Genomic DNA, 26,950 nt, shown 5'->3' with positions numbered 1-26,950 from the left:
TATTTGTTTTACAGCATGCTGTTGTGGTTTGATACATTTGTTGCACATGTTTTATGCTGGCTCACTCCCTGGAATCCATTTGTAAGCATGTAATTGATTGATCAATCCAATCCAAGATCAGCTTCACATTGAGCGAAACAGCTTCTGGTGGTTGTTGGACGGGCGACTGTGGTACAGATACATCTCTTGAATAAACTGTGAGCAGCCAGGTACAATAGCTAGCAAATACTTCATAGAGTTTATATATTATAATGCAGCTAATTGAAAACAAAGAAGGTACGACCCATTTGGGGTCGGGTGCGGTTGGGGGGGCTTACGATGTTACAAGGGGGGCTTGACAGAAACAGTTTGGGAACCCCCACTGGATGAAATTATTTAAAATTTGGAGAACATTCAATTCAATTCAATTCAGTTTATTTTGTATAGCCCAATATCACAAATTACAAATTATCCTCAGAGGGCTTTACAATCTGTACACATATGACATCCCTGTCCCAGGACCTCACATCGGATCAGGAAAAACTCCCCAGAAATAACCTTTGACAGGGAAAAAAGGGAAGAAACCTTCAGGAGAGCAACAGAGGAGGATCCCTCTCCCCAGATGGACAGAAGCAATAGATGTCATGTGTTCAGAACATGAGCGGTGAATCTAACCGGACAGGTGCCATCCTCTGCCAACAAGCAAGCGACAACATTTTCCCCTTTGGAACCCAAGGACAGTGACCATTGAGTCGTGTCTGTGGTGGATTCCTTTAAGAGGAGTATTCTCAGCATTTCACCAGTTTACAAAGATGCATAATCTGGAAACCAGGCTTGTCATGTAGATCCACCACTACAGTGCAAGATAGACCTAGACTCCCCAGAAAAATGCATCAAAGCAGTTATAGCTAACTCTTTTGTGCTTTGTTGGCAGATATAAGAATCTAATGCTGTAAGATCATTTCATGCTGAACTCTTCCTCACACATTGTAGTCTTTAGATGCATGTTTTTTACTACTACAACGTGCCGACTCTGCATCTATTCGACATTATCTATCGTGAAATGGCTCATCCTGCATCTTTCTCGCAATTAGCAGAATGGGTTTGTTGGATCTGCAGGCAGTTTGTCTTGTCGGGTCGGTCAGCAGCGCGGCCCACAAGGCACCAGACCGGCTTTAAATTCTGTCCTGTTAGGCTATGCTTTACTATTTTATTGCTTCTCCTTCTGCACTGCGCTTCATTTAGAGTTTAGAGATTTCAAAGACCACCGTGTTAATCGTGTCTTTGAATTAATTTAAACAGATTTACCGGCAGCGCTCCCCTGAATCCTCAGCATCCTCTCTGCAGCATATGTTGACCACGCTCATCCCAATTAACTGAGCGACTGAAAGCGGCACCTTTGGCTCTATAACCGCATTAGCCCGCGAATGCTTCTCCAGCGTATTTCCCCAGTCGGGACACAAGGAACTTCATTGGCCCTTTGCTCGCAGTCGGATTACATGTTCATTTGGTTATGAAGAAGTTCAGTCATCCCTTCATGTTTGGTCTGATGACTCCTCTTCATCCGGATGTTATCGCAGATTAGAGTCTCCCCTCTACGGTTTTATCCATCTCCCGGGGGGAGTTGTTCATCGCTCTGAAAATAATGATATGAATATTTAAAGTGAGTGATGTTCCTCTTATTAATGAAGCACAACTCCTCTGTTACAGCGCGTGAGCTCCCCTCTGCATGCAGTGGGATCCCCTACCAAGCTGCAGCGCCTGGGATCGGCCTCCTCCGACATGCCCAGCTACGCCACGCTACAGAGGGTGTCCTCACCCAAGCAGTCGCCCAGTCGACTCGCCAGGTCCTACAGGTTGGTGCGACCACTCCATTTACAAGGGGCTCATTGTTACGTGAGACTTTGGCCGGTCCCAAAGCACAAGGGCATGTATCGGCTGGTCAATACCGATGACTCAACAATGACTTCACCTGGTGCTGGTGAGATTTCTGCTTTTGAAAAGCAGTCTGTTCCACAAGAAAGATGCCTTGCTTGTATGAGTTAGGTTAATGCTCATAATTCGGTAGTTGTACGTCGTCCTTCATCATGCCTCCGTGGGCCGAAACCAAGAAAGAGCTGGAACACGCTGATATAGAATATATATATGATAAAGTCAGTGTGGAATAAAGTCCTATTTATAGTTCCTTCATCCATTATTCATCTGCCTACGACCACATGGCCCACAGGTCCAGTTTACGACCGTACAGTCTGTGTGTGTGGACCATGTAGAAATACATTTAAAAAAAGAAGAAAAAAAATGTCTATTACAGGTCTTAGTCGTAAATAAGACTTAGTTTTGCTTCATCTTCATTCTGAGAAATCGGACAAAAAGAAGATAGAGATCGTTCCATTTCCTCCTCCTGCAGCACGTCATCGCCCATCAACATGGTATCATCGGGCGCCGCTGGCTCCTCCTCCCCCCTCCCCATGGCAGCCTCCCCGGGGGGAAACCACTCCTCGTCGCCCATCCACCAGCTCAGCTCCGTGGTGGGCAGCTACGCCACCCTGTCGCCCAAGCGCATGATGCATCACATCGGAGCAGACGGCTACAAGATTTCCCACGAGCTGTACGCCAACGCAACCCTGCAAAGGCCTGGGAGCCTGGCAGGTAGAGGTCAGGTCAACTCCATTATTACTTTTTCTAATGTGTGGATTGTGTGGTATGCATTGTCATACATCCATTTTAAATGTATTTGATTTATATGTAGATGGTCCAGTCACATAAGTGCACATGTTAGCTCATAAACAAACATATTGATTGTGTCACTCCTGTACTTGAAATTGCCTTTATATATTTTTTAATACAATTTGGTCCGTGACATTATGATGGGTTGTCTCCGGGGCCTAACGTGGCATTTCGGAGGCGGTTCCATTATGTTTGTTCATGTTAGTTAAGGTCACTTTAACTCCCTTTCCTTTTCATGTCTAATTGGTATTCATCGTCAACATGAGCACAAGGATTCAAAAGAAAACGTATGACCAAATATTCAATTAAGTTGGCTTTTATCTCAAATGTATTAGATTGCAAATGCACGCATGGATTTCTGACCAATTAATGAAAAAGATGCATTGTCCCTCCTGAGGACCCTTATAGAAACAGTCTTTTATTTTGTTGAAAGAAAATGTGCACAGGTTAAAAGTGATTATTTTAAAAAGAGACAACAGCTATTGTCGATATTATTTAAGTGTTAATAAATATTACAACTACTTTGTCACATACTATTAAACAGATGCATATAGTAGATTTGCGTTACAACTGGTCTATAGTGGGCTCTGTAGACTGTATGATGGGAACCCTAGAGTCAACATGGGCCCTGGCAGGAATATTTTGAGCTGACAATATTGACCTACTTGGCTTAGCGATCGACTTACCAACTACCGAGAATATAGTTATCCGTCCATCCCCCTATCCATCCATCCGTCAGTACAGCTAACCTCCGTGTCGCCTGTGCCCTCCAGGCTCCAGAGGCTCCTACAGCAGCCAGCACACCCACCTGGGCTCCGAGCTGCGACCTCTGCAGTCTCCCGAACACCACATTGACCCCATCTACGAAGACAGAGTCTACACCAAGCCCAACCTGAGAGGACAAGGTAAGCTGAGGAAAATAGAGACAAGGGTTATTTAGTTAAGGTGTGAAGGACTGTGTAAAAAATACAGAACTGTATCCCAGAACGCAAAGGGAGTAGAAAGGAGGCGTTGGAGAGACGGCTGAGTGAAAAGCAAACCGTTGACGGACAGGAATATTCAAGGGAAGCCAAAGATTTTCTTAAATTATAAAGTGGCTTGGGGACAGCTTTGCAACCAATGTGTTTTTGATGCATCTCTTCCGAGCGTCCTTCCTTTGTGGAATTGCATCACTCAATCTCTGGAGCACCCCTTTAAGTGTCAAGCTGCAGCCAAGAGCTCGTTTCTAATTAATTATTTTTGTGACAACCGAAAAGTTGTTCTTCATTACTTATAACTGATCTATAAAGCATTAGTAAGTTCATTATTAACCATAAAGCCATTAGTTGCGAGGTTCCGTATTAGTAAGTGGTAGAGAGGAGATAGAAGGAGAGTGGAAGGAACCTGTAGTAACACTTTGAGTAGATCAAAGCCGTAAAACACCAACAAAAAAGAGCTTGAAATAGCAGTGAAACATTAAAAATAGCTGCAGCGTGCAGTAAATCACCGACCTGAACCTTCTAATTTAAAAGAATCAGAGCGTAGAAGAATATTTCACATGACACAGTGAACAGGTGATGGATCAAAGAAATACTGTGCAGCACACTGGGAAGTAGAGCAGTGAAAGGCAGTCCGGTCCAGTTCAGAAAGTGTTGTTCTATGTTGTTACATCGGAGGCTGCTGTTCGTGATCGTGTGGTTTTCTTTACCCGATCAGGTAGGCACATCCAATTGGGGTCTCAATGGCAATTTGTCTCTCAGTCACAGTCTGTTAACTAATTAGTTTCAAGGCTGAAAATTAATCTCAATTAATCCCATGGGCGTTAGTTTGGGTGCTTTGAAATCAAAGCAAATCAACCGTGTCCTAAAATGTTGTCGCCGCTGTGCCGCCGGTAACGGTGCATGTTGCTGAAAAGAGAAATATGCACAGAGATATATGAAATATGAAATATGAAATAGAACTTTGTTATTCCCCAAAATACGATTTACTTTATTGATTAAAAGATTTGTGGCTGCATCACACACACAAACACACACACACACACACACACACACACACACACACACACACTGGTTGGTCACTTTAACGCGTCAAAATAACTCAACCCTCATCTCTGGCTTTGTGTGAGTGAACGTAAGTCACGACAGCGTCACTCTGATCGTCAAACCCCTTTTTCTTTTTTTTCTTCTTTTTATTTCTTCTTCTGTGCAACAGAAAGTTGCCGTCGAAGCCTGACTATGTTTGAAGGTCAATTCCGAACGTTTTCGAGATGATGAACAGAGTTGGAAACAAGCAGACAAACCCTTTACACCCGACTTCACATCACAGGTGGCGTCGAGGCCCCTGCCGTTATGTAGTTATACACACAGGCCGACCCAGCTCCTCTCCCTCAGGGCGAGGCGATGTCACAGTGCTCACTATCATGCCCAAATTGTCTTTACAGCGAGGCTGGACTACCAACTGGGGAAAAGTGGACTACTGCCCAGGGGCAGCGGACCCTCACTGTGTGGCAATGAGTTTTCGGTGATTCAATTAATTGTAAAGTCGGTGTATGTGGTCACCAGATGAAGCAGAGTACATACTGATATTACAAGAGCGTTAGAAAAAAAGCTTCGACACAGAGTGGGAGGCAGAGGTGTGGAATCGGGTCACATGACTTGAGTGACACATGAAATGTTCAGACTCGGCTTACACATTAGACTTGACAAAATCAAAAAGACGTGCGACTCCGATAACTTGTAACTTGAGCCTGTTGACTTATACTCGATGCCTTTCCTCCCATAGCCTGAAGATGAAAAAGTATGTCCTTTAAAAGAGTGTGTCACGAATCAATTAATTTCATTTCCCTTCACACTTGACTCCCCAGATCCACTTTGTTTGATCCAATCCGACAGCATCCGACCAAGTTGCAGGCGAGAACCGTGAAGACCTAACGTTGCCTTACTGAGCACCAGTTGGAAGAAAAAAAATGATACCAAAGATCATTTTTTGTTGCCGTACAAAAATGATCCAGCAGTCAGGGAAAAATAACTAATTGCAGTATGCAAAACATGCCAGTCAGAAATTACAGACGGAGACGCAAATGGCATTACATTTGGTGAAGAGCGCATTATGACTAGGAATCAGAACTTGGGACTTGAGTGCAAAGACCTAAGACTTACTCAACTCGTGACACCGGTATTCTGGTTGTGATTTGGAGGAATTCTTTTAATTGTCATCACCAACATTTTTCCTTTTATTTATTCATTTATTCATTTTGCATGTCTTTTTGATTTGACATCTTTTGTATGATAAATTATATTTTTCTATTGAAAAATATCACCATTCGCTGAGTTCACCTTTTAAACTGAAGTTGCACCACCTGTTGAGTTGTAAGTAGTCAGTGTTTTATTATTTATTTGTTTTTTTTGCTTCCTCCTTCTCTGCTGTTTTCTTCCCTTTGGTGTCTTTTTCTCTGTCTGTGTGTACGTGGCTCCGCGTGTTTAATTCTTCCTCTTCATCCCGCCCCTTCCTCCTCTACATCAAACCCAGTGGTGAACCAATTGTACCAAGAGGTCCTCAACTATCTGTACTGTCCCTACTCTCCTCTCCCTGCTTTAGCCCCGCCTTCTCCCGGTGTTGACCCAATCCCCTTGCAGCGAACGGGGAGCCAGAGCGCCACGGGCACCTTTCAGCGAGGCAGCTTCTCAGCAGGAGGCGGTGCGGCCGACTACGCCAACCCGTATCGCACTCTGCAGTTCTGCCCGTCCACCGAGTCGCCTTACAGCAAGTCGGGCCCCGCCCTGCCCCCCGAGGCCGCCTTGGGCCGCTCTCCGTCAGTGGACAGTATCCAGAAGGACCCAAGGTGAGGAGAAGCGAGGCGTATTCATGTCGATTCAGCTCTGGCTTGTCGATGAAGCCCTTTGTTCCGCTTCCTTTTCCCTTTTCACTGAACTCACTGAGGGCCAGATTCACCAAATGAAACATAGCTATGCAAGAGAGTGTCAATAATACCAAAAACCTGGACACATTAAGCTTTAACTGTGAAAAAACATAAGCGTTTGATTGCAATCTTCATAAGAGTCAAAGCTTCCAAGTGTAACATGGTGACACCAAACAGTTTGTAGCACCTCAACAGGTAATTGATTGGTCAGGATTTGACGGTCCAGCGCAGTAAACAGGCTGGTTGAATCTGGGCTTTAGCATGAGACACACATCACGCCACATCTTTCACTGTCCCATCTCGGTCGCCTGGTGTTGGGGGCCCGTTCTCGCTGCCGCGAGAGTGCCTGCACACACCTCTTGGTCCACTTGTAAATCTTGCTCCCGGCTGTGAGGTGTGGAGTGCTTTCTGTGCAGCAGGGAGACAGAGTTAATGAGCAAAGTGCATGAAGTCTGAATTCAGGCCCAGAGAGCTCTGTGTCCGAGCGTGGGTGCATTAAACTGAGGGAGAGAGCCAGTGACAGACTGACTGAAAAGAGCAAGAGAGAGACATGCAGAGCCACCGTAATTTTATTTTTTTATCATAACAATCTAGTTCTTTCTGACTAATGACTGCACAGACAAAGTGTCACAGATAGAAGCAGCCTAATTCAAGTTTTTTGTAATATTATATATATATATATATGTAATATTTCTAATGAGGATGTCAGTTGTCGCTGAACATTTGGAAGCACACGAACATCTCCCTGTGTAGCAAGGAAAGGCGACTTTTGCTGTTGTTGCCATTGCTCTTTTCTCCACCCATTGTCCAAGTGCTTATTTCTCTGTGCACATTGCACCCGCATCGTCTTGAGCTCCGGCATCATTGTTGTTTAGCTTCCAGCATCCACACATCTGCACTGCTACATTCAAAGGACTGCCTTGTGATGCATGGCATTTTGCTTTTACCTCCACGACATGCAGCCGGCGCTTGCACTGTGTGATTAAGACGGCACTATTGGAGTAGCTTGGTGTCCACATTGCATTAAAGGGAGGGTCCCCCGAGAGTTTTCAAGTTTTACTGTTCACAAGCTATAGTTTATTATCTCATATTTGTGTAGACAAAGAGACCAAAACCAACAATATGTTAGTCCATCTCTAAATACTTTCTGGCTTCCCCGTGGCCCCTTAGCCCCAAGCATATTTGTCCCTCTTGAAGACATATTTCAAAACTGTTCATGGCTACTTTAGATTTTAGCCAACGTTACTCTAACAGGAGGCACAAGTGAAAATGTTGGGCACGACTTTCAGCTGCGGATTAATCCATATTTAGTACTCTAGTAGGTATTGGTCTATCGGGTTTCGGCTACAACAGAAATCCTTAGGAAATGCTTGTTAATAGGATCCATTCATTGTTGGTCTTGATCTTTTCTTGGGATCTGTTGACAACAAGACAAATAAAGACTATTGCCGGCCTTAATTATGACAAAATGATAAAGAAGAAATCTATGATGAAAAATAAATCGTCAAATGAATGTGTATGACAGATGAACTTCAGTTAAAACATTTTTTACAAATTCAGGTGAACAACCATTTATTCATCATTTGCCACCATCTCAGTCAATGTGTGAAAAAGTAGTTGCTAAAAGAATATATTTTGATATTATGTATCTTTAAATAACATAACAGGCTTAGCAGCTAAGCTTGTCATTTACTCACCATTTAGCTTTGCTGGTACAAATCCTGCTTTTCTGAGATAAAGCAAGTCACTTTCGATCACACAAAGGAAAATAAATGACACATGAAGGATTCTGTCATCTATATCCAACAGCTGGGTTGATTAACAGGCCAGCCTTGTAATAACTTGATGTATAGCTTTACCAAGGTTGTTGAAGTAGGGTCTGTCCAGGTAAACCTGATTGTTTCAAACTTACAGGAAATCTGATTTTCTGCTCGCTGCCTGAAAGTACTCTGATAATTGCCTCTACAATTTAGATCTGAATGTTCTGAAAATGCTGCACCAGCCATAACCTACACATCCACTTTGGTGTATGAATATGCACAGATCAAGGCAGTACCCAGTTTAAATTTTTTTATTTTAAGACCCTCTCTTTACCCAACATATCCACCATCTCCCCACCACCCGCTCTAAGTGCATGCCCTTCACCCTGCCCACCTTTTCCACTATTGCCTGATGGTGAGAGAGAAAGACGAGTTTATTGGCTACATATTGATTTCTATTTACTTATCATCACTATCATGACGGTTATTGAATAATTTGTTGCCAGACAGCCAACAAATACCTCTCTCTTGTTTCTCTCTGCCTGTCCCCCCTCGATAGGTACGACCCCGAATTCCTTGTGTGGAATCAAAATCAAGCCGAGCAAAGAATGACAAAGTAATCCAATTATTTATTTATACACATACATTCTGTCTATCTATCTTACCTTTGTCTCATTCACTGAATCTTTCCATCTTCTCTATATGACACCAATATCAGACAGATGTTAATGTTAGTGGCCACATGACATTTCCCATTTGTATTGCCATCCATGTAGTGCTTTATTAAATAGGGATCACTTTTATTTTAGCGTTATAAAGTCTAAATTGGAGACTGGATCAGAATGCCATCCTCTGTGACCTAAGAAAGAAGTTGCAATCTTTCCAAATATTGCAATCTACACTAGAGCAATATGTCTTATCAGAGCATCTGTTTCTTAGAGTGTAAATATTCCTCATTCTCTCCTTTGGCTATCCACCCATCTCTTCATCCATTTATCTATCTGTTGATTTATTTGGTCATTCATTTGTCTATCAACGTTCAGAAATCTCCTGGGGATTTCTGAACGTGCTTTGTGGCAGTTGTATTCATAAATCTTGCCGAGTGTTAATTTTGGCACCGGATTTAGATTTTTGACTTAGAGGTATTGATCTTCTCGTCTTTCGTTTGTCCCCGTCGTTTTATTGCTGCCTCTTGTCTAATTTTATTGAAAGTGTGATTGCATTTAGTTAGTAAATTGTTAATAAAAAATGTCCTTCCAAGTAACTGTTAAGCTAACAATACTGGAAAAAACACAACATTAGCTAACAAAAAATAGCGTCAGAGACATGATGTTAGCTAACAATCGTAGCAGAGGCATAATATTAGCTAACAACATTGACAAAGATCTAACACTGCTATCAATATTGTCAGAAACATAACGTTGGCTACCTGTATTGGCTGAGATATAAATTAAGCTAACAATACTAGCAAAGGTACAACATTAGCGAACAATACTGGCAGAAACAAAAAAAATGTTCACGTTAAAAAAACGGTAGAGACATTGGGTTTGCTAATTTCTAGCAGAGACATTAGCTTATAATATTGGCAGAAACGCACCATTAGTTAACAATAAATACTGGCAGAGACATAGTGTTAGCTCACAACACTGGCCGAAACGTAACATTAGCTAACCATATTGGCAGATACATAACTTTAGCTAATAATAGTGGCAAAGACCGAACATTACTGAAATAGATGCTGCTGATGCTACCTGACCAACAGGTCAAGCAGCTAAATACATATCTGAGGCAGAGATTTAGGCAGCTAAGACGATACTGTTTTACAAATTCGGAACCCCCAGTGTGTGAATTATTGGAGTGCGTGCAGGTCGTTGAATATTTAGGCTACATTAGGATTCGTTCCTCCATTTGTCTTTGACGTGATTGTTTGGTTGTTATTCATTTCTAAAAAGAATTGAGAATGTTTGTTCTCAACGGTTTATTTTTCAGTCTTGTCCTGGGAAAAAGGTTGTCGCTGTATGTTTTCAAAATGAAGGCCGGCCTTGTCTCCTCCACTTCAAAGTGACGTACACGCAAATGAATGGTGATGAAATAGAATGGAGAGACTCTAGGTGGGGATGAAAATAAATAAAAATAATTTATTGCACCTATGCTGTCTGCATCAGCACAGTAAACAGGCGATAACTAAAGAAGTGCGGTCATTTCCACTGTCTCCTTAATGACACCTCTATCCTGTAAAAGCTGCCACAATCTGGCAAATCAAAGTGCCGTTACTGTGGAGACGGCCTCTTATGTACTCAAACACATTTCCTCCTTCAGGCTGCCAATAATTTATGGAAACCTCCATGCCAACACAAAGAAAGATTTGTGCAAGACAGGATCCGACCCGATCATAAAAGAGGCTCATTTGATTTCATGCTCATAAGCACTGCGAGAATCTCTGATCCATAGTCACAGGGTTGAAATAGACCCTGTGTGGTGTGTGTGAGTGTGTTTCTCAGCGCCGCCTGACATCTCCTGACCTTTGGTTCATCTCTACCAGCCTCAGTGGGTCAGTCAGTGAGCCATGCTATCACACACACATACACACGCACGCACACACACACATGCACACACACGAAAACACGCGCGCACAAACACATACACACACACTTTTCTCTTTGCATCAGTCTTTCTTTCTCATTCTATTCAGTCCCCGATTCAATATAACCCACATTGATGCCGTGGCTGAGTTCAAATTATTACTGGTTTTATTATATGTGTTATTTAGATTTGGTGTTTAGTTTAATATTTTTGTGTATGAACATGTGAAATGCTTGTTCATCTCATACACAGATATATTTCTCAGACATTTCTGCTGAAAAAAGAGTGCTCTGCTTAATAGGACACATCGCAGCAGTATCAACCCTCACTGCCAACATATGAGCTTGTCCAGTGTGATCATGTTTCCTGTGAAAAAAGAAAATGTTTGCTATTTACAATGTACATGTTAAAACTTCAGACATTTTGTTCTGTATGATTTGGTTACCTTGGCCATCCATCCTTCTACAAAATAAATTAAACAGAAGGTTGCTCTGAAAAGACATTGTGAACTTCTTATTTTGACAACAGAATATATTAGAAAAATCTTTGCGGCCAACTGGCAGGATTTTTGATTTGAGCTCTGCATACAGGATCAAATATATTTAGAATTTGACAGGCTCTATTATATGATTGCATACAAAATGTTTTACATCCATTTGTCAAAATAAGAGCAACAGAATAAAAGTAAATGATTCATATGGCCGCTTGTGATTAACTTTGTGGGAAATTGCAAATGGTGGTTATGGAAACCCTTTTTAAATGAGCAGACTTGCTTGCAATCATAAGCAACGTAGACTAGCCTAATACATTGGCATGATGTCGTATTTGGTTCACTGGTGGGAAAAAAAAGATTTCATGGATGATATTGCTTTTCTTTCAGGAAAAAAAAAAGATTGAAGCGAGAAAAGCACATATATATATATATATATATATATATATATATATATATATATATATATATATATATCAATGAACTGGAGACGCAGAGGCATGCTAAGATCAATAAATCAGATCAATCAATCGGTCAAAGCTGCCCGCACACAGTTTCGCCATAGTTAGCTGTCACGTTTACATATTGTTGCTTTTGCAAAAGCCTTGGTGATTGAGGGTTGATTTCTGACTGTCATAGGTTCTTTTGGTCAATGGCAGAATTATGTATTCTATTGAATGGCGAGGACTGGGTCTTTTAAATTTCTCATATTTCTTTTTTTAAGTCAAACCTTTTGGTCTTTCAGTCGTTCAAAAACAAGGTTTTCACTGCGCTAAAAAAACACCACAATCAGACGTTCAAGAATCATGTCATAGGGTCAAGTTATTACATCTGATAGTAGGATGTCATTATAAAATAATAGGGGTGATCAACCAACCCCAAAACGATGTGTAAATTGACAGAGTTTTTACCTTGATTAATATATTTTCACTTCTAATCCTCCACGATGGCTACTCTACGCAAAAGTTTTTTTCAAAATAATGTTTTTTTTCTCCCATAATATATCCCATAACTTTTCACTGACTTATTCTCACATTTGTTTGGTTTGTGCTCCTATTTACTCCTTTTTACATGAGGCCTTTGCCTTATACGTTGTATTCAAAATGGTTTAACTACGCAGTGTACTATCACTATACCATAGAAGTACACAAAGAACTATTACAGAAAATACTGTACCTGTGAAGAAAGTGACCCCATCTCGATTCTCTATTCTTGGTGAAACTAACCAACACAACACCGGGTTCGGGTCTATTCTATTCTACTCTATTCTCTTCCAGTTTGTGGTTAATCAGCCACCTGAAGTTATTAGATGTCCCGCTGAAAAGTGAATGCAGTGAGTCAGCACACGTGTCAGTTTATTTTTGACTCCCTTTATCTCCTGTCAGTTCACTCTGCAGGCTTACCCTACCTGTCTGTCTGTATGTCTGTCTGTCTATCTATTGGGGAATGAGTCATCTCCATTTCCCACCCCTGACAGTCCTCAGGAGTGACAACACACACACACACACACACATATACCCGACACAAATCGGATAGCTCGCTCTCTGTTTTCAAATTGCTCAATAAGCCTGACTCAGAAAAATCCCTTCCAGCCCGATATAACAGTGATCGTCGTCTGCCTGCAGCCTTCACATTGGAGCGCCTCGCCCTGCCTTCTGAATGCATAATTCATAGATAGTTTATTCATTTAGCGGGTTTAATTGTTGGTTTGTCCGCATCTTGTATTGTGGTGTAAATGTTTTGGCTGTGGGTGACACGATGGCACAAAGACACACACACACACACACACACACACACACACACACACACTCGCACACACACGTAAACAAGTGGTGATGCGAGATAGCCCACCTGGCTGGCTGGGAACAAAGAGTTGATTGGCGGTTTGTCCCCAGATGAAACATTAGGCTCTCGTGGGGGATTTCAGAGTCACACACATGCATATTCACACTCACGTATACGCACATTTTTGCATGAGGAAATATGTCAGGAAATATCTTTCTCACACGTGTTTCATTTATTCAGTTCTTTTCTCTCCTTTTCAAAAGCTCCTCTTCTCCCTGACAGTGTTTTCCCTCTTGATTCTGACTTGTTAAGATTGGAGCCATCTGCACGACTAAAGGGTAAAGGGACTTCAATCAGGAGAGACTTGTTTTTCGAGTTTAACAATAATTGATTACAATTGCATATATTTGAATAGTGCAAAGTCTTTGGCGAATTGGACTCCATCCTGTATTAGGATAAGGAAAGGGTGATGCTGGTATCTGTGAAGGCAGAATCCCCCCCTGGAGTCCAGACACTGGTGGTGGTGAAGAAGAAATGAGTTGTTGTTACCCGATAATGAATGATGAGCACGACTGAATGCTGACTGGAGGAGCCTGGGGTGGAGGAGGGTCGCATCGGTTTGCCAAGAGCGCTGTGATTGGCTTACAGAACTGCGCCACCTCCGATTGGTTCAAGAGGAAGAGACTACTTAAGAATGAACCAGAGCGTAAAGAGTGTCTTCCTTAATGAACTGCCGCTTGAGCTTCATATTGTTGCAGTTGAACAAAAACTAAAAACTGTCTTATTTATAGGGAGCACAAAAGTGCAGGGGAAAAAAAGAAAAAATTGGATCAGTGATCCAAGTGATCTGAACTGAAAAACTTGAGGACAAAATTACTTACAAGAACTTTGTGATGTTATGTGATCTGCGTAAATTTTAGTTAGGATTTAAAAAAATATATATTTTAATTTTTTAGCTAATTAATTAATTTTTTTGCGGTCATGCTTGATGTGTCTTTGCAAAGCTTGGGTCGCTAACATTGGAGAGTAAGTTTGATTTCTGAAAATGTATCCAACTAAAAATCACAGCCCAGCAGAACAAGCTTCAGAAGTCGCTAATTTAATGAGAAGATTCGTCAAGTCGGCACCACTGACCCTTTCAGGCCTCCCTCCAAAGCCACTCCCCCAAAAGGATCATTCTGAGTGTAAATAACAAACATGGCTGTTGATATTTCTCTCACCTGCCAAGAAGCTTGTGCAAGACTCCGGTGACCAGCAGTGAGTGCACGGGCAGAGTGTTTGATGGATGGATCGCTGTCGGGATGTAAAGAGAATTTTAAGGAATAAAACAAAAAAAAGTTTCTTCAGTGCATACCAGCCCTAACTTTAATATTCATTATTTACACAACAGCATGCCCTCAAAAGTCAAACCCCACTTCATGATATCTGTAGTTATATTTTGATTTGTAAGATTATACATCATTATGCAGTTAGTTTCTCTCAGAACCCCAACATCTTAATATACATATGATAAAATTACGCCAAATTTGTTTTTTTTTGGACAAACAATTTACAAATGTGCTATTTGTTGTGAACGATTAGCAACAAATAATTTACCCTGCTTTTTAATTCAATCAGGGGCCATGAAAATCACGAAACACACATACAGAAGTAATTTTTTTCTCCATTTTGTTCAGTTTTTTACAGAACAGCAGTGCGCTCCAAATACGCTGCGTAGTATTTCCCAAAATGCAACCATTGAACGGGTGAACACTTTCGCCCGAAGTTCACAGATGGCTCAGTCGTCTTTGCTCATCCTGCTGCGATGTTGTCGCACAGTGTTTGGGAACCGGGAGCACCATATTCACCCTGTGTTCTCTTCTCTCTGAAACACACACACACACACACACACACACACACACACACACAGCGAGAGAGAGGGAGATGCTGAGTGAAAAGTAGTACAGCTCCAGGCTAGAGTTAGTGAATGAATGAACCATTATCGTGCAGCTTTCTGGGGCAGAGCGCACGCAGCAGAGAAGACGGTCTCTTCATTTCATTTAGTTTCACTGCGACTTTAGTTTAAATTCTTTCAGAGTGTTGGCCTGCTTTAGAGTTTAGTCCTGTTCTATCCCAGAAGAGCAACGCATTGCGCAACACGTCAACTGTACGCTCGGTTTATCTCGGCAAATGATGCACCAAATCTATGTTGATGGTGCACGTTGGTTTCCGATACGTGCGCCTGTGCGTGCCCCTCAAAGCATCGCGGCCCGAGGCCCTCGGGTTGAGTTTGATCTGCAGTGATGTGCCACTTCCTCTCCATTGTACTATTCTATTCTAGGCTCTCTCATTACATGTGTTCTCTTTTTTTTCTTTTTGCATGTTTGTGTATATTTTTCACCTGTCATCTCAACACGTTTGTGCATTGTGGTGGTTTTCTTCTGTTCTGGTGTTCTGAAGTTTACTTGTATGTTTTTTTTTCCGGGGGGGGGTTATTGTGTTCCTTCATTGATTTAAGTGTTATGGGGATAGTTCAGATATAATTTTTAAGTGGGGTGAATGAGGTACCATAGTCAGTGTATTACGCTACAGGTTTGGAGCAAAGCAATGTACTGCTGTGGACGAGGGGCAGCAGCAAAACAGATTTTACACAACTTTAAAGCTGGGGTCGGCAAAATTGGATAAACGATCAAGAGTAAACTGGATTTTGTGGCTATCCAACCAAAAAACGCAGCCTAAGTCTTTTCCAATAGAAGTAGCTCAAAAGGCGGCCAAGTCGGCATCCCTGACAGGGCTCCCTCCGAAGACCCCCCCCCCCCCCCCCAAAAGAAAACATCACTATGAACTTAAAGTGGCTCTTGTTAGTCCTCGCAGCTGTTGTTCTCAGTAGGTAAACAGGCAGGCTTATTAAAGTACTTCAACAGCCACTTTCTTTGTCAGCCCATTCTCCTCTCTGTTTCCTCCAAACTCTGGGAATATGAAGTACCTCAAACAAGCCCACTTCAAAAAGTGTGGACTATCCCTTTAACTGACCATTCTATTATAATCAGAAAGTACCACTTGTTTGTAACTGTGTCTGTAGTTACATGTGTGTGCCCCCACTTTGACCTCCCACTTTGAGAAGATTGTTGCCGGAGAAGACGGAGAGATAGAATGAGTGGAAAGAGAGACAGAGAGAGCGTTTTTATCGTAGAGTGCTGCCAAGTATGCCACTTTGGCCTTCAAGTAATGAAGTTTACTCCTTGGCGGCTGATGTGCCGGTAACATCACTGGCTGCTGTTTTGCTTCGTAATGGATCTGAAAATCACTTTCGCGACCCTCCTTTCACCATTTCAGTAAACAAAGGATGGAGAATTAGTACTAGACGGATTAGATTTTGGAGGTCAAAGGTCATTGTGACTTCACAAAACTGTATTTTGTTGCACATTACCAAGAATTTATAATAATGCTTATGTTGACAGGATAAAATGATGAAGTGATGACATTTTGGACATGGCAACATGGTTGGCGGAGGTATATAACCGTGAGCCGGTATAGAAACGACTGCTTTCATGTTCTCTTCTTTATAAAAGGCCTCAGCTGAACACTGACTTTCTAACCATAGATGCACTTGGCAAACTATTTGTTTTTAAAGGCAAAATGTTGTACTAATAGTGACATAAGCCATGATTCAGCAGAACAGACACTGAGAAAAAGCAGGCTTCGTGTGTCAGATTTAGTCCGACGGTTATACTAAATAGATTGATTGCTTTGAGCTTTTTATCTTTAGATTATCTTTTATTTTCTGTATAAAATCAAGCTGCGGATATTAAAGTAATTTACTTGAGCAACAGGAGCAACACAAAACACTGCAATACAAAATACAAAATGTAGGAATACTCCAGTACAAGTAATTGTCTTGCACGGTGAATCTAAAGTAGAAACAACGAAATGTACTGAAAGTATCAATAGTAAAACTACTCGTTATGCAAAATGTGTTTTACATTATTTATTTGGATAGTTTAATGAATAACAAGGTACTGATATACATACGTTGTATGTTTTCATGCTAAATATCCATCTGTAAAGTAGCTATAAAATGATGGCAACAAATAAAATTAAAAAGTACAACATCCTGAAACATAATCAAGTGTACGTACAAAGAAGCAAAAATATTCCAGTGAAAGACACATGCATGAATAAGTGGTGAAATCTCCTATTGAACTCTTACCCCTCAACCTCAATTAGCTTGTTTTCATATTGATACAATTACACGTTCATCAGTTTAACCTTTCAATTCACCAAACGATTACATAAGCAGTTGAATCTGTCTGATAAGTGAAGCCATCTGGTTTACTAGTTATTAAAGAAGCTCCATGTCCGCGGGCGTATGTTATCGCTGGTGTCCCGCTTTCTAATTACAATGTAAAAAGAATCCCAAAAAAACACAGACACACACACACACACACACACACACACACACACACACACACACACACACACTCACACACATCTGACAGCTCACCCAGCCGTAACGTTGGACGTCTTATCGGCCAATTAACCCACAGGGCGACCTAAACAAGGTTATGTCATCTACGATCACATTCATTGAGGCACACGCCATTGTACGTGCGTAACAACATCATGCATGTTAATCTTGTGGCTGCGCATGTGTGTGTTGTGGAGGAAGCTTTCCTCCGGAGAAAGGCGGGGGGGGGGGGGGAGAAAGAAAAAAAGAAACAGAGAGCTGAGACAAGAGACAAGAGAAGAAGAAAAAGAAAATTGTTAAAGAGAGAGAGGATTTCAAAGAGAGAGAGGGAGGAAATAACCTTTGAAATAAATCTCTCTGCCTCAATCCCCCCATTTTTTTTTTCAAACGCTGGCTTCATCCCATTGGCCCATTATGAAACTCAGAGACAAAGGCTTTTCTAATCCTGGCTCTTCTGCTCTGCCGTTGATGGCTGCGTGTGAATGCAAGTCAATGAGTGCGTATACGTGCATGTGTTTTGACTACTACAAGTGTGCTGAATTGTGCCCTTGCGTGTGTGTGTGTGTGTGTGTGTGCGTGCTCTAAACTGCACACTGAGTTGTCCGATAGCACTCAGTGTGTGTGTGTGTGTGTGTGTGTGCGTGTGTGTGTGTGTGTGTGCGCGTGTGTGTGCGTGTGCTCTAAACTGCACACTGAGTTGTCCGACGGCACTCTGTGTGTGCGTGTGTGTGTGTGTGTGTGTGTGTGTGTGTGTGCGCGCATGTGTGTGCGTGTGCTCTAAACTGCACACTGAGTTGTCCGATAGCACTCAGTGTGTGTGTGTGTGTGTGTGTGTGTGTGTGTGTTTTTTATCTGTGCATCCCGTGGTTGTTTGTGCGTGCATGTGTTTATGTTTAGATTAAATTTAGATTAGACTGTACTGAAATTATCTCCACGGGGACTCCGGGCTGTTGCTGCATCAAGAATAAGATACATCAAAGAGAAATGGGTTCCACATAAGAGCGGAGCAAGCAGGGCTTCTATATGCAGCCCACAAAACTTCTCTTTAACAGTGGAAACCGAGCATAGTGAAACAAGTGGATAGCAAAATCAATATCCAGGAAGTACCAACTCTTTCTTTCTGTCAAATGTTAAATCAAATGCCAAAAACTAAACAAAGAAAAGCCCCAGTTTCAGTTGGTCCCAAGAAACGATCGCTGTAAAGGAAACGCGATATCCCGTCGCCGCTGGCGACAGATAATCTGCATCGATAAGCCCCGCCTCCCCCCGTCCCCTCTCTCTGATCCCTCACCGTGACTTCGTTCTCTCACATCGCATCTTCCACACGTTAATCATCCAGGGTTTCGTCCCTCACACACACCCTTACACACACGTGCAGGGTTGGCTAGCTTAGTTTCTCTCTGTGTGTGTGTGTGTGTGTGTGTGTGTGTGTGTGTGTGTGTGTGTGTGTGTGTGTGTGTGTGTGTGTGTGTGTGTGTGTGTGTGTGTGTGTGTGTGTGTGTGTGTGTGTGTGTGTGTGTGTGTGTGTGTGCGTGTGTGTGTGGGTGCGTGTGTGTGTGCGTGTGCGTGCCTGGAGCATGCCTTTAGGCAAAAGCACTGTTGGACCCTGCCTCCAAAGCCAAAGCAGCTGGGGCAGTTAGAAGAAAGGCTTCATGCTCTCAGTGTGCCTGAGATGCTGCTGCTGTGGAACACCTTCCTCTGACAACGCATACAAAACTTATAGCAAAACAAAGGCCGAGAATTGGTTCAGATTCCTCAAAATGGTCGCCAATGATAACTCGAATGGCCTCGATCACATGTGCCAGCTGTCAATCGAAGTTGATGAAGATGACTGGTCGCATTTCTGTCTGCAAAGTATGTAAAATAAATAAGAATAGAATACATATATTGAAACTATAAAAGATCAATCAGTTATTTTTGTTCACTTTTTGATTCATCTCCAACCTCGATTTCTGACTCTGGTGAGGACTTTAAATCATGGATACAGCGTGGCGACTGGCTGCCTAGTAACGGGTTAAGCTACACACACACACACACACACACACACACACACACACACACACACACACACACATCTAGCTCTGCACACATCACAACACTGTATTTTCTCTGTGTGTCTCCGTAGGGAGTTCGGCTGGAGGGATCCAGAGCTGCCGGAGGTGATCCAGATGTTGCAGCATCAGTTCCCATCGGTCCAGTCCAACGCCGCTGCCTACCTCCAGCACCTCTGCTTCGGAGACAACAAGATCAAATCTGAGGTATTGATCTCTGACGAGAAAACGACACCAAGAGAGAGGTGCTCACAGACAGAGGGTTGAATTCCAAAACTCCACATGCATACGTTTGGCTCTCATTCAGAGTCGGTGACTTCCAGTAAATTGTTCAATCAAAACACACACAAAAACATACTTTCCAGCTATTTCCTCTAGCACGCAGATAGGAATGCAGATACTGCAGTGTTTGATTTTTCTGCCAAAACTTTGCAAAAAGTTCAGCTGAACGTTGTTTCTGGCTGCTGGCTGGCTGGGGTTTTTCAGTGCTTGGAGTACCACAGGCAAGATTCCAGGGGACGAGGGTGCTCAGCTAAGAGTGAGTGAGGTTTGCTCGCCTTCAAATATTTTTGATGGTCATGCAACAGGCCGGTGGAGAAATAATGCAACAACGATTCCACAGTGCGGTCTGCAAGCTGATGGCAATAGGAATCCAGCAATGTAGGAGATATGTTATGTAACAAATGCCAGAAAAACTGTGATTAACCCATTCAGCATTTGTCAGAGCTATAGACCGTATACGGTCGCTGCAGTCACTGTGGCGTCACGCACTGATTTAAGAACTATGGTTTTGATGCCTCGAGTTCGGCATTTCGTCCGTCGCCATCTTGGTTTTTGGCGATAGGCATGTTGTTTTTTTGCAGCCAGAAGTGATCCGAGAGTGAGAAAAACAAAGACAACTCCATGGTAACTACCTGTCAATTGCCTTATAGCCCCGCCCTAAATCATCACCTGCTTTATGGTCTATTTGAACATCATGCTATTGAAGAAGACTTGAAACTAGAGATTGAGACAACAACAATGTTTACTAAGGGAATAAATCAAGAGACAGTTTCTCATAGACTTCTATATAATTAGACTTGCAACCGGAGGAGTCGCCCCCCGATGGCCATTAAAGAGAATGCACATTTAAGCCACTTCCACATTGGCTTCACTTGTCAGAACTGGAGGTTGACGCCTGGGCGGAGATCAAGAAGGCCTTACACTCTGGGACATCGTCGCTCATGTCGGCCAAGCAACACATGAATAGCTTGACACATTGTCGATGACCAGACACTTAGCAGGCAGGTTGTAAATACACCCATTTTCAACCTTGCCTCTATCTGAGTAGTGAAAGATTGGTCACGTCTTTATTGAGAGGAAACTCTGTCCCACGTGTGCAGCTGTCTGAGCTCCACCAAACTCCATATTAGACGGCATTAACTCCTCATTATGCACACTTAACCCAACTCCGAGAACGTCAGAGAACGTGCTTCGTGCAGCCCATCCCTCCGTCCTCTAGACCAGCCATCACTCAGTGTCTCTGTTCCGTCTCTTCAATGTCAACTCAATTCAGCTCAATTCCACTTCATTAATCCCCATGGAGACGATGGATTTGAGGGCAAACAAAGTTCTTCAAACAGCAATCAGCCAACAGGCATTAGAGATAGAGCGAGACGGACGAGAGGGTTGACTGATGTTGAAATTGTGTTAAAGAATGGTGTGTAGCATTTAGAGCGGTGGTTGCCAAACTCACAACCCACAGGCCAGATTGTTTTTTGCCCTTTAGAGAGATGCCCGGATGTTGAAATAATAGACGGGATGCAGAGGGACATGTATACGGCTGTTCTGTCTTGGAGCACCGGAGGCTCTGTAAAGATGTGCTACTGTGTGCTCCATCTATTCTCTTAGTCATGCCCCTGCTTCTTTGTCACTAAGGAGAGAAACCACTGAGAGAAAATTACCTGCCGACAATTTAGCAATTTATAGTTTTAATACGTTTCTGTTTTTCTTTATCTCTAATCATTATTAATACAATCCCTTTGGGTTTTTTATGGTTTTTCAGACTAAATAAGCAATTGGAAGACAATCCCTTAGACTATTGGACCTTGTGATGAGCACACACCACATTTTACAGCTGACGCACACACGTACAGTCATTATGGGGTCCGTTACACCATTGGCTCAAACCTACAGAAACCTCTCAATTGTTTGTGAATTTCCCGCTGCGGTCCCCTTAACTCCATCCTCCCTCCTCTGTCTGCCAGATCCGGCGGCAGGGTGGAATCCAGCTGCTGGTGGACTTACTGGACCACCGGATGACCGACGTGCACCGCAGCGCCTGCGGAGCCCTGAGGAACCTGGTGTACGGCAAAGCCAACGACGACAACAAGATCGCCCTGAAGAACTGCGGCGGCATCCCGGCTCTGGTGCGACTGCTCCGGAAGACCACAGACGTGGAGATCCGAGAGCTGCTCACAGGTAGAAACTGTTTACTTGTACTTTGATGTTTCTATATTTTGCAGCAAGGATCGATGTCACCGGCCTTCGGTCCATAATCTACTGCCTCTTCCAAGGAAAAATACCTTGTGTGTTCACGTACTGAAACGAAGACTCCAAACCACCTGGCAGTGAAACTATATGCAGCTGGTCATACTAAAAGTTCCACCTTACAAAACTCACATTTTCAGGTGCAGATGTTTCTTCCTATTACTTCTCGTTCTAAAATGGCTGCTTACAGCTCAGCCTGTTGGCAAAAATGTCTTATATGAACAGAAATACTCCCATATAACCAGGGCTGTATTGAGGCGACTTTACATTTCTTTACTATTATTCCAGCATTTTCAATATTCAAAATGAATTCCAATCGTGGTAAGATTGTCTATGAGGCATTACAAACAAACATATAATGCATAATCTGCTTATAAGCACAGTTTACTTATAGTTAAAGTACTGATACATATTCATACTGCTTTATGACATTATTTCAAAACACAATACAAAGCATTTTATTGACTTCATATTTGCAATTTCTTTTTGCAATAGATTTTTCCATAGTTGTAATACATAATAATCTTTTAAAAATGCGTTGCTTTAATAAAAAGGATTACTGTCTTAACATACTCTTAATAATGTATAAAAGAAGAAAAGGTCATGTTATAACATATTAGGTGCAGCTTTGTGTTTCAAATAAATTATGTTAACATCAATATCTCTGGAAAATAATAATCTAAAATGACAGGAAAAACTTCCACCCCGGTGTGCACGTACATGCAGACCCAGCATTCATTTGCCTCTCGCGTTTAACCACACACACTGCGAGGATGTGTCCGGCTATACGACACACAAAACACACTGTGCACTGTACTACATGTGAGCACAAACACACACACACACACACACACACACACACACACACACAAAGGAGAGAGTTGTTTACCACCTCCCTGCTTCACAGCACTCAAGTACTGTTGACTTGTGGAAAATAAGATTCTGTGCAAAGGGCTGCACTTCATCCACAGCCGGTTGGTCTTCTCTGTCAGTAACACACAAATATCATCCACATTGTAAAAGGTGCAGACAGGATTGACTATTTTGAGTTTCTAAACCCACCGAGGCCTTGGTTGTAAACTCGCCACCAAAAGGATTAAAAGATTACCAGCAGTGCCTCTACCAGTGATTTGTTATTACATTTTATTTTTTTACACCTTTTACTTTACATATCCTGGCAATCCCTTTCTGATTGGCATTCACGCCAACGGCCACGGTAAGATGACTTTTTTCCCCTCTGGTGAAGGATGGAGAGACGACAGAGCTAAAAGAGGAATACCACTCCATTTTCAAACTGATCTACATCCAGGATCCTCGAGGGGGGGGAGTTCATTCCAATCCTGGAGCCAAATGAGAAAGAATGGATTTCTCTTACGAGCACCCACGCTCATGAAAACATCTCTGTCAGGAGCACAGTATTTCGGAAAGCAGGATTCTAGTTATTTCTGCTTTCTAGAACAGTTTATTCGGTGTGTTTTAGCGTGATATTAGGGCAAAGTAGAGGCTAGAGCCCTTATGTATTAGACAGTAATCAGTGTAACAACTTCAAGTGGGAACATCATGATTGTTTGGCCACTTACGATTTAGCATCAGTATTGATTTTCAATTCAATTCAGTTTATTTTGTATAGCCCAATATCACAAATTACAAATTTGCCTCAGAGGGCTTTACAATCTGTACACATACGACATCCCTGTCCCAGGACCTCACATCGGATCAGGAAAAACTCCCCAAAAATAACCAGACCAAGTCGGGCCCATTGGATTCCATTGCGGGCCAGTTGGTGGAGACAATCGGTTGCAAAAACCACGCAGTGTATATTCATTGGAAACGCTCCGGCTTGAAAGTTCACTGTGGAAACAGGAAAGTTCTCATCAACACGAGTCCATTGATGACATGAAAGCGCAGTAGCTGAGCTACTTCTCATCTGTGGACAGGAAGTCATAAAAAAACGCCTCTACTGAGAATGCATTATTTTATAATCCACCTCATTAACTTTCATAGCAGAGCCACAGATCATTAGAGATTATCTCACTCTTATGCGGTTCACTCTCCTCCAGGCCTCCCCAAAGTCCTTGATCCGCTCATTTTCTCCATCCATTATCTCACCCAAATGAAGCTTGTGTCGGCCATTTCTTAGCCTTTTTCAATGCAAACTGATTGGATGGATAACCGTTTTTGTTTGTCGGTACAGGAAACGCGATCACAGGATTTTGGGCGTTGCCTGACGTGACTCTTATCGTAGCCTATCTGTAGTTCAGTGTGGTCTACCCACTTTCAGAGTATCAAGACAAAAATGTTTTTTGTAGGTTTTAAAAATCGTAACTTGTGTTCCCAGCTTTTGAGTGCTCATGAAACATGTATTTGATACCGTTACCCTAAATACTCGAGCTGTTCCGATACCAGTCTAAAATACTGGATCGGGTCTCTGTGAGAAAGCCATGTCTATGCTCTGGACCGATATTACGTTATACCGTTTATCAGCTGTTTCATGCTGCAGGAACAACAACAACATGTATCCTGGCAATCCATTTCTGATTGGCATTCATGCCAACGGCCACGGTAAAATTACTTTTTTTTCCTCTAGTGAGGGATGGAGAGACGACAGAGCTAAAAGAGGAATACCACTCCATTTTCAAACTGATCTACATCCAGGATCCTCGAGGGGGGGGGAGTTCATTCCAATCCTGTTTCATGCTGCAGGAACAACAACAACATGTGTCACTCCTGCCCGATTGCTGACATTTTGCTAGCTCTGGCTAGCGTAACACTCTCTGCTAGCACACACCCAATCAGAACTGCACATGTGCAACTCTCCCCAGACATGAGAACCAAGCGAGATGTCTCACTTGTTAGAAACATTCCATTGTCAGCTCTGGGAAATTTGCTCTGATTCTCTTCGATTCGCTACACTCTGTTGAGAGTTGCACATGTGCAGTACCCATCAGGCCGATGCTAGCCAAGAGTGTAATCTCAGCCAGAGCTAGCAAAATTTTAGCAGTTCTTTTTCCGCGATGACTTACCGTCAAACAAGATAAGAGGAAGTTACGTAGCATGTTTTTAACACGCTGGTATTGTATCGGAACATCTCTAATAATAACCAGTTTCTGCGGCCCTGATTGCACAATTCCGCCAACGTTGAGTAATACATCAAACCCCAGTTTTTGCCACCACAATTAACATTTGTCTGTATATTAATCAAATCCACCGTCAAAGCCAAACTGTTCCTGTGTCCCACAAAGGCCCTTGAGCCTTCATCCACTCTCCTGATTATTTACAGCAGTACGTCTCATCAGGGTGACATGAGATTTCCGGTGAGGGACAAACATCTGAAGCATCATTCGTGGTAATGAGAGACAGCCATGAATACTGACGCAAACCCACACTGAGCGCAGGGAAGTGAAATCGAGACGCGCCCTTGCACATATATATGTTTATATGACTTGAGTGAGTAAAGAAAAAGATTTAGGCTTAGCAGAGATGGAAATAAAAGATTTTTTTTTTTTGTATGCTGCCAGAGTCTTAAAGAAGATTACCATATAAATTAGAGCAGCAATTCAAGGCACGGAGCACAGAAATCCCTCCTGTCACAAATTAATCAGCTGAACGGCCGACCGGACCTAGACAGACGCCCCCCCCCCCCCCCCCCCTCTCTCTCTCTCTCTCTCTCTCTCTCTCTCTCGCCCAGAGGAAATAGCTGTCCCTCCCCTCTGTTTCCCAGCCTCTCTAGGTAACTCCCTTATCCCTCAGTGGTTGGGGTTTTGGTAATTGGTGCCCCGTTCTCCTCCTGTCCTCTTTGCCTTTCTCTGTCTCCACTTTTACTCTATATATCGCCTCCCCTCCCTGCCTCTCTCTCTCTCTCTGGTAAGCATTTTGAGTCAGGATCACAGTGGGAAGTCAAGCTGCCTGCCTTGCTAGCTACAGATTCAGCTACCCACACAAATGCAAACTTTGTTTGATGGCACAAAGAGTCTGAAAAAAAAGGTTATTGCCCTCTCTCTCCCGCCTTTTGGTTTAATAATTTCTCTCTCTCGCTCTCTTTTCCTTCCCTGTACAGAACTGAAGATGATTATCTTGAGGGAATAAAGCTGCTTTGAAAGGACAGACATTAGCTCTACCTGCAGATTCGATGAGCAGACTGTGATTGCATGTAGCTCACTTACATTTTCATTTCAGTTGCATCTCAGTTTTGATCTACAATTATTGATGCGGGCTTGAACTAGGAAGTGCTTTTTAATGAAATATTAATTTCTTAGTTTAAATGCATTTAGAAACTGAAAGTAAATGATTGACAGAGGAAATGCCTGCACTGTGAGATCTTCTCTTTTTGACTCCCAGAGCGCTGCACTTTCTCTAACTTCTTTATTCGCTTTTTAAAATGTCGCTCGTCATCAGTGGCTGTTGTTCCACTCGTCATCACAAAGCAACTTTTTCATCCAGTCACAGCGGAGCACATCATCATAAGTGACGAGCCTGGATCACTCACGTTGCCGTCAGCTCCCTCAGAAGCAGATATAGAAGTGTTCAGGCTCACACTGTGATGGGAACTCTCCGCATTCTGTAAGCGATCCGGTCACAATGCTCATCCAGCTCAGGCAAAGCAAAGCGGTGTGGTGCGGCATCTCGAAACAGTGAGCGAAACACAGGTTAAAAGGGCAACTGCAAGAAAAAGATTATTTACAAAATAAAGACGGGTGA

General features: G+C 42.6%; 1 protein-coding gene across 6 annotated transcripts in view; it reads left to right on the top strand.

The window, feature by feature from the left end:
• The window catches only part of ctnnd2b (catenin (cadherin-associated protein), delta 2b), a 155,296-nt gene that overhangs the window by 93,405 nt on the left and 34,941 nt on the right, over positions 1–26,950 (top strand). For 2 of the 6 annotated variants that reach the window (XM_034555363.1, XM_034555362.1), the window contains 7 exons: positions 1,690–1,835; positions 2,387–2,634; positions 3,480–3,611; positions 6,286–6,529; positions 8,927–8,983; positions 19,798–19,930; positions 21,970–22,183. In XM_034555363.1, the coding sequence (XP_034411254.1) occupies positions 1,690–1,835; positions 2,387–2,634; positions 3,480–3,611; positions 6,286–6,529; positions 8,927–8,983; positions 19,798–19,930; positions 21,970–22,183 (1,174 nt within the window). Of the gene's footprint in view, positions 1–1,689; positions 1,836–2,386; positions 2,635–3,479; positions 3,612–6,216; positions 6,530–8,926; positions 8,984–19,797; positions 19,931–21,969; positions 22,184–26,950 lie in introns of all 6 variants that reach the window. The other 4 variants (XM_034555358.1, XM_034555359.1, XM_034555360.1 and 1 more) reach the window with 2 other exon arrangements.

The sequence above is a fragment of the Cyclopterus lumpus genome, chromosome 17 (assembly GCF_009769545.1).
Source record: "Cyclopterus lumpus isolate fCycLum1 chromosome 17, fCycLum1.pri, whole genome shotgun sequence".
Lineage (NCBI taxonomy): Eukaryota > Metazoa > Chordata > Actinopteri > Perciformes > Cyclopteridae > Cyclopterus > Cyclopterus lumpus.
Note: the sequence above shows the minus strand (reverse complement) of the source record. Positions and strands in the feature narration are given on the sequence as shown.